This window comes from Ricinus communis, chromosome 5, assembly GCF_019578655.1.
Source record: "Ricinus communis isolate WT05 ecotype wild-type chromosome 5, ASM1957865v1, whole genome shotgun sequence".
NCBI classification, from domain to species: domain Eukaryota; kingdom Viridiplantae; phylum Streptophyta; class Magnoliopsida; order Malpighiales; family Euphorbiaceae; genus Ricinus; species Ricinus communis.
Genome location: NC_063260.1, coordinates 3,661,373 through 3,670,085, shown reverse-complemented (window position 1 = coordinate 3,670,085; position 8,713 = coordinate 3,661,373). Strand labels below are relative to the sequence as shown.

Sequence of the window (8,713 nt, the reverse complement as noted above, 5' to 3'; positions counted from 1 at the left end):
TTAGTAGAATTTAAATTTAAGTTTTTAATAATAAATACAATTGCACTAAATAAAATTAGTTATAATATTTTTAATTGTTATAAATTATTTTTATTAACTTGTATTATTAAATATAATATAATAGAATAAAATATATTTAATAATAAATTATACTCTCAATAGTTATTTAACATATTAATAATAAATACTAATAAAATTTTATTAAAATATTTAATTTATAAATATTAGATACCAATTATCAATTATTGATTATCATGTATAAATTAACAGCTACACTGATCAGGCAACCGAATATGCTCTAAATCTCCTAACCAAAAATCACTAAATCCAACACCACTGTACAGTTAGATGGAGTCTCTTCTGTCACAATTAAGGGTGAGAAAAAATAAAGGGGCTGAAAAGTTAACGATTGAAAGAACCAATTAATTACTTATTTATTTTTAACTTAATTTCTTATAATCTCTAAAAATAATTTTAAATTTTGAATTATTTTATTTTATTTTCTTGAAAGTATAATATTTTATAATAATTTTATAAAATCTTCATCGGGTCAACTAAAACTTTGATAAATAAAATTCAATTTTCCTTATTTTCTCATACTAATTTTAAATTTCTTAGTTAACCAAAAAACTATAGTAAAAAGACCGATTCTTCTATTAATCAAACTAATAATTAACTGAATATTTGGTTTGATTTATAATTCAAAAAATAAAAAAATAAAAACTGAATATGCTAATTTGTAACTTGCAAACCTATCCAATATATTACAACTAATCATCCTTACCTCTAATGAGTTAAAAAAGACTACAAAATATCTAAAACATATAAAAGGCAAAAAAAGTAATTAAAAAAGAAAAAAAAAAAGAAAAAGGAAAAGTAAAATAAATCAAAAGAAAAAGAGAAAAAAGAAAACCCTAAATGAAGATTTTTACCAAACTAAAAAAAAAGAAAAGAGAACCACTTCCCCACTACCTCCAATCCACCCACAACAGCATCATCTACCTGACTTTCCTTCAAAACTGTGCATTCAGTTGAAAATCCAAACTACCCCTAATATATATACCCATCTCATATTCATGCCCTCAGTTGGTTTCCAGTAATTAATTGAATAAGCATTTGAGTTTTGTTTTTTTTAATATTTAAATATTTTAAAATATAAATTTTAATTCAATTTAATTTTTTTAAACTAGAAAAAAAAAAGATGACTAATAATAATAATATTTATTGGGCATAACCATACAATACGGTTTGATAGAATCTAAGCCTGTCACTGCAATACTATCAAATAAAAAAAGACGCGACCAATATATGATTTGAGATTATTTTTTAAAAGTATAAATAAAAATAATATAAAAAATTAAAATATATTATAAAAAATAAATTGAGATCTCTATTTAAAAGTTGTGAATTAAATGATGAAAGTTTATATATATAAAATGAATTTACAAATTAAAGCTTTCCCAGTCCCACTCTACTCTACCAAAAAAAGAAAAAAAAGTTACCATTTTTAAACTGTTGCTTAACGCCACCCCTATCAACCACCATATGTTTCTCTCTCTCTCTCTCTCTCTCTCATAAATTCTCCAGATTTTTTTTTTTAATTTTCCCTCTCTCTCTATCTATCTTCCACGTACAATCCTAACGTTCTTTCTTTCTTTCTTTCTTTCTTTCAATAATGGAGTCGTGTGGAGACAATCACCTCCCTTCATCTCCCGACACCGATGGGACACCAAGAATGGCCACCGCTGCCTCCTCCGCCGTGCAACGGGCTCTCCGACTTGTCCAGTCGGATGAGCTTGAGTTAAAGATTGAAGGTGCTAAAGATATTAGAAAGCTTACAAAGACTTCACAAAGGTGTCGCCGACAGTTATCTGAAGCTGTTTATAGTCTTGTTTCTATGCTTTATGTGCTTGGCTCACGGGACTCTCACGAGTCTGCTCTTCTTGCTCTCCTTAATCTCGCTGTTCAAGATGAGAAGTACGTACTTCTTCCTTACTTTCTTTTTTATTTCAGGTTTTGATTTTTTGGTCTTTTGAACTGCTATCATATGAATTATTGGCACTAGCATTGTTTTTAATTTTAACCAATTCAGTAATTGGGAATCAACAGGTGTCGGTTATTGAGAACATTATTTAAATTGGTGTTTCTAATTGCTCAGTTTGGAGCTTTTTGTTTAATTCGTGAACTGGGTATTTGTTTTTTTAGATGAATTGTTCTTGTTTTTGCTTCAGTTCGACCTTAATTTTTATTTTTTATCTTCAAATATGCGACTTTTTCTGGATTTCTCAATTTGGGTCTTTAAAATTAAATTCCATTCTATGCTGTAGGACTTTGTTCTTTATTTTATATCTCATGTCTTTAATTATACTTTTTTGATTTGTGCTTCTGATTGGTGGGTTTAAAATTTTATTGGAGTTTAGAAGTTTGCTTTATTGGAAACTGGGTTTTCTAGAAAAAAAGTGTTTTCTGTCCAAATTTTCATTTTCTAGACTTTGAATTCATTTTGTTGCTAACAGAATAGAAAACAAAACCACCATTGATCCAAAAAGGGAAATTAGATTGGCATGAATCACGTATTTGTATAGGGATTTGAGCCCTAAGTATTTAAATCAGTCGGTGCTTTAATTCTATGTTACAAAGAAAGAAGGAATTGGATGCTTTTACAGTTGAACACTATTTGATTCAAGAAGGGTATTGTTCTTTGCTTCACATGTTATGTTACTCTTTCTTTTCTTTTTGGTATCTTTTTTACCTTTTCCTTTTATCTTCTCATTCAAGTTATTGTGTGGACTGGTTTAGTAAGTTTGAGGCAGAAGCTTCTTTATTTAAAAAAACTTTTGTTTTCCTTTTAGATTGCTGTTCTTACTCTCTCTGGATTTAAAAAAAAGTTCTGATTTTTATATTTTTGTCCTTAATCGCTTGTTTTGTTTTTTTGTAAGGGAAGTGATTTTCAAGGATAAGGCATAGGAAGATGAGGGAAGCAGAATAGTATTTTACTAGGAACTAGATATTGTTATGGAAAGTGATAAACCTCTTAAAGGGTAGAATTTATATTTGCTAATGCAATGTGCAACTACTTGGAAGTTGCTTTGCACTTCAGTTCAATTTCCATCTTTTTATTCTCCTGCCCAGAATTGGATGTTTTAGGGCACTTAAAACTTGACTATTAGTATGTGTCTGTGCTAATTATGTAATGGAGGCTAATGGTTGATGATGTTATTGTGTACGCTCTCTGTTCTGCCAAGAGATGTCATGCACATCACAGAATTCTAGTTATTAAATCATTTCTTATTTTGCAGGAATAAGAAAAGCATTGTTGAAGCTGGAGCCTTAGAGCCAATCATTGGCTTCCTTCAGTCACAGGATTTAAACCTACAGGAGTATGCAACAGCAGCCTTGCTTACTTTATCTGCTTCTTCCACTAACAAGCCGATTATAAGTGCTTCTGGTGCTATTCCTTTACTTGTGGAAATCCTTAGGGACGGAAGTTCACAAGCCAAGTTTGATGCTGTAATGGCTCTTTCTAATCTTTCAACACATACAGATAATCTGAGCATCATTCTCGAATCTAATCCAATACCTTATCTAGTTAGTTTACTTAAGACCTGTAAAAAATCTTCAAAAGTTGCTGAAAAATGCTGTGTTCTCATAGAATCTTTAGTTGGTTTTGATGAGGGTAGAACAGCTTTGACATCTGAAGAAGGTGGAGTTCTTGCTGTTGTTGAAATACTAGAAAATGGATCTGTGCAGAGTCGAGAGCATGCAGTTGGGGCTTTACTGACCATGTGTCAAAGTGATCGATGTAAATATAGAGAACCAATTCTCAGAGAAGGTGTGATTCCTGGGCTACTTGAGCTTACAGTTCAAGGAACATCGAAGTCTCAAATAAAAGCACAAACGCTATTGCAGTTACTGAGGGAAACTCCTTACCCGAGATCCGAACTTCAAGCAGACACACTAGAGAATATCGTATGCAACATTATCTCACAGATAGATGGAGATGAACAATCTGGTAAAGCAAAGAAAATGCTGGCTGAAATGGTTCAAGTTAGTATGGAACAGAGCTTGAGACATCTACAACAAAGGGCTGCTCTGGTATGCACGCCAAGCGATCTGCCAATTAGTAGCTGTACTTCTGAAGTTTCCCTGAAATGATTGATTTTGGGTATCAAAATTCTCTTTGCCTTTTTCTTTCTCTCATGTGGGGTTTGTCAGATAAAGTTGTCCTTGTTGTAAAAAAAGAAAAAAGAAAGCGAAAAAAAAAAGAAAATAAAAGAAGAAAAAGGTTATAGGGAAGAAGAATGCCAGTCCAGGCCCTAGTGTTGGTATCAGGTGACTGGTGAGTGTCAATAATCTGGAAGTTTTATGAGGTTGAAATCATAGTTTTGTAGAAAAGGGTTGCTTGTAAAGAAACTGTTGTAACAAATACATTATACAATTAGTAAACTTTTCCTCTCTCTTATTTTTCAGTTTTCCTTTGATTGATCTTTTACCTGATTGTTTTTGGAGAGAACTTGAGGTCCTGACATGAGGCGGAGAACATCCCCACACTGTTCTGGTAAGGAATTTCCACTGTCATCATCAATGGGTTAGGGAAAATATAGGCACCAGAGGCACCTGTTCCCTAAATCATTCTACATATTGCTGCAATGATAAAATCATACCACTGCTCTCATTACATTTTTGCATTTCTTTTCTAAATTTCAAAAGTTTATTGATCCCATGTTTTTTGTTCACAGAACCAGCAGAATTTTTGAAATATTTTGTCTGTTTTGTCATAAAAGCTCTGTGACAGGATAAGCTTCATTTCATTTCTCATGGATGGATATCAGAAAATATACACATGAAACAGAACATGACCCAGAAATAAAGTCCTTCCACTACTTTACCAACAGTTTCCTTTACTTGATTAAGACATTCATAGTGTTTGAAGAATGAGACTTATGGGTAGCCTTGTTTTTAGGTTTGAGCAAGACAGTGATAGATTTGGTTTTAGGTTTTCTTCTTTTTTCTTTTTGTTTTTTTGGTTTCGGTTCAGTTTTAAACTTTGACAATCAAACTAATTTTAATGTGGTTTGGTTTTTGTCAAAAGTTCTTCGATTAAACTCAACCGACTTATAAAATTTGATATTTTATTTCATTAATTTACTGCAAGAATAAATCATTTTATTTGGTTCGTTTTAATTTTATTTACATTTTTTATGAAAAATTTAGTTATTTGATTTTTCAGTGTGATTCGATTTTAATTATAACCAACTGTTTTGCATAGCATTACTTGTTTTCAGGATTGATAAGGCTTGAAGTCAGCATCAATCTGGTGCTTATTGAGCTTTTTATTTCTTGATTTTTGTTGCTTCCATTAGTTATCAATTCATTGATCCAACTTGCTTTTCTGAGGCAGTTGGGCAGCTTTCTGCTTTTGTTTAGGTTTAAGAATTTTTAAGAATCATTTAAAACATGATTCCTGAAGTTAGGTAAGAGCAAGTAGAATTTTCTTTATTTCTCTTTTTTATTGTATACCTGCTACTGCCCAAGAGATAATTATGAGAATTTAGAAATTTTGCAATCAAAGAATTGAAAGTTGAAAGAACTTGCTTCTACACCTAACAATGCCTATTGGGTCTTAACCATTTCTCTTTTCTTGGGGGGTCATAAGGTAGAATTTGGCATTGGAAGCTCAAAATTCATCAAGTAGAAGATGGGTAAATAAAGGCAATTGTTATCATTTGCTTATAAGGGCACCAACCTTGTGGTCACTTTTGGGCCTTTCTTGTTTTAATAATTCTTTCTTGGATGGGTGACTAGGCAATGTTTGAATCCAAGGCTTCTAAAATCTATGTACTATTAGTTAAAAGAAAATAAATTTCATTTATAAACCTTTCATTTCATGATGATTATAAAAAGTTACAGAATTAAGGGATTATTTTAGAATTAATGAGAATTTTATAGTATTTATCTTTCATCAAAACCTGTTAGAATCTCTGGTTTTGAGTCATTTTAGTGGAAAATAAAATTTGAAAATCTTAGACATTTTATCTTAAATAAGAAGTAATCAATGAACAAAAAAAAATCTCAATATTCTCCATGTTTTAATTTTAATATAATAAGAATTGACAAGACAAATAAAATCTCAGCGACCTATTTCTTTTCTTTTTCTTTTATAATATTTTTATCTAGATTTCTTCTTTTTCCCTACCATTATTATCTTTTTAATCGGTGGTAATTTTTTCAAGGAGTATAGATATTTTATTAATAAAGATTAATAAATATATCTTAATATAAAAAATAAAAATAAATATTAAATATAAAAAAGACTATATATTTTTTAATAATCATAAATCATATTAACTGAACAATAGATTACAATTATGCGGAAAGCACGTTCCACCGATTGGCACTAAATCATATATTGATTTCATAAGTATTTTTTGATAAGTCTAATTATTTAAATATTGACTTGAATCTCTTCGTTCTGTTCACTATTCCCTCAAAAAAGAAATTCAATAATTATGTCATAACTCATATAGAAGAAAAAAATTTAATACCTTAATAAAAAAATATATAAATTCTTTAAAAATATATATCGAAAAAGAATTACTGTCGATTTAAAATAATCAATGGTGGACTAAAAGATTAGACTTTAATAAGAAATAAAATTTATCGGATCTGAAATATTAATAATGATAATTTTTTTATCAAATACTTTTATAATTATACTCATTTAAGATTAAATAGTCGATTTGTGATTTAAATTATATGGACAATTTTATTATAAATTAAACTTTTTTATTAATATAATTAAATAATATTAGTATGAATTTTTACTGCCCATGTAAGAACTCTATCATATACATTTTCACTGTCCTTATCTTTTCTAATTATCTCATAATTTCTATAAAAAGATATAATAAGAATTTAGTGATTTGTTTCTTTTTTTTTTTTGTTATTTTCTTTAAACTGAAATTTATGAGTCGTCCATTTATATATCCTCATACATTGAGAAATCTTAGCTGCTTATGAGTCCTCCATTTATAGCAGTATTGACTAGGTTCATACAAAGACAAAAAAATCTAGAAGTGACTTGATTTAGTCACAGAGAATATCATGTAAACCACTTATATTAAATATATGCCTAGACAATATTCTGTCAAATATGATAACCAGATTCTCATTAATTTTGATAAAAATTTGGGCTTTCTGTAGGATTGCAAATAAACTGAGCACTACTCGAAGCTCGACTTGGTAAAAGTTTATTTGAGTTCGTTCGTCATGATAAACTAGCCGAGCTCGAGTTTCATTTTCAAGCTCGTTTATTAAATGAGTCGAGCTCGAGCTTAGTAATGCTTAGCTCGTCTGAGCTCGTGAGCTAGCTCGTTAAGGAGTTCGTGGGCTGGCTCGTTTAATGAACTCGCGAACTGGCTCATTAAAGAACTCACGAGCTGACTCATTTGAGAAGTCGCGAGCTGACTCATTTGAGAAGTCGCGAGCTGACTCATGTACTAGTCTAATAAATAAATAAATAAATAATATCTTAATTAAAAAAAATAGATCAAAGAACTCAACTTTATTACATTAAAGTAATAATATAATATCAACAAATTAAATCTGATTATAAATATTCTAATTAAATACTTTTAGTGTTACTTAAGTAAGTGCTAATTAAGTTGGTATTTAATTATTATTAATGTTTTACTAATTTATTTTTTATCATTAATTAATTTAAGTAAGATATTAAAATAAAAATTTTAGAAGTGATTTATTTTTTTACTAATTTATTTTTTTGTCATTAATTAATTTAAGTAAAATAATAAAATAAAAACTATATAAAGTGATTTTATTTTATCGCTATTTTATTGTATTTTATTACATAATTAAAAGAATAATGATGGTTTTCTTCTTCAATTTAACAAGTTTTATTCTTGATGATACTCAATTTTCACATGTCCTTTATTCTGTAAAATACGGATCAATACTATAAAATGAATTCATCCTAGTAAAATTGTGCCTCTTCATCGTTAGCTAGTGGTTATATTTTAACTCTTAAAAATACAAGAAATTGCACAAATCACAATTAACAAACATTATTATACCAATTATAAATTAATAATGATTAGCACATCAAAACACACTAATTAATAATGATTAGCACATTAAAAGACACTTATTATCGCTATTATATAAATCAAAGCTCATAGGTAAATTAGAAAAAAAAATACATTTTTAAAAGAAAGTAACCACCAAATATTAAGAATTTAAAAGAATGAGTCATTTTATTTTTAAATAATTAATATTTTAGAGGTGGCAAATTATAATTATGAATTAATGATATTAGCACATAAAAAACAACTTTTCGCCGCTACTGTAAAAATGAAAGCTCATCATTTGTAGCTTGTTAAACGATTTTTCTTCCATTTCTTACTGACTTTAGCATCAGAGATCTTGTTGGACACCTAATCCAAGCTCACCAACAATGTATTCTTTACTTTTGTTGGAGAATTCACCCAATAAGAAGACTCATTTGTAAGCATTTTGGAAATTAGAGTTTGAAGATGTAAGCTTAACTTTTATAAATAAAGATGTAGTTTTCTTTCTTAAAAGAAATACTCTTCATTTTAACCCGGGTGCAAAGTTAAGTTCTTGCTCAAGAGAACTTATTGACATAAATGTCAGAATAAGAGACTAGCAAGGAGGGAGGGGACTACTGATAGGATAG

At 29.1% G+C, this 8,713-nt stretch overlaps 1 protein-coding gene across 4 annotated transcripts; it reads left to right on the top strand.

Annotated features, from left to right (window-relative positions):
* Window positions 1-1,231: 1,231 nt before the first annotated feature.
* LOC8276577 (U-box domain-containing protein 2) lies at window positions 1,232-5,566 on the top strand. 4 transcript variants are annotated; one of them, XR_007216125.1, is made up of 4 exons: window positions 1,232-1,977; window positions 3,300-4,339; window positions 4,471-4,558; window positions 4,785-5,566. XR_007216125.1 is itself a non-coding variant. In XM_048374976.1 (2 exons), the coding sequence occupies exons 1-2, from the start codon at window positions 1,676-1,678 to the stop codon at window positions 4,153-4,155; spliced, it is 1,158 nt and encodes a 385-aa protein (XP_048230933.1). In that variant the 5' UTR covers window positions 1,232-1,675; the 3' UTR covers window positions 4,156-4,469. The 4 variants fall into 4 exon arrangements, 1 of the variants encoding a protein (XP_048230933.1); XR_007216124.1 differs by having other exon boundaries at window positions 4,740-5,566; XR_007216123.1 differs by having other exon boundaries at window positions 4,471-5,566.
* The last annotated feature ends 3,147 nt before the right edge of the window (window positions 5,567-8,713 follow it).

Coding starts and splice junctions, on each gene's coding strand:
- LOC8276577 (XM_048374976.1), top strand. CDS start 1,676: ATGGAGTCGTGTGGAGACAATCACCTCCCTTCATCTCCCGACACCGAT. Junction 1,978..3,299: donor CTCGCTGTTCAAGATGAGAA/GTACGTACTTCT, acceptor CTTATTTTGCAG/GAATAAGAAAAGCATTGTTG.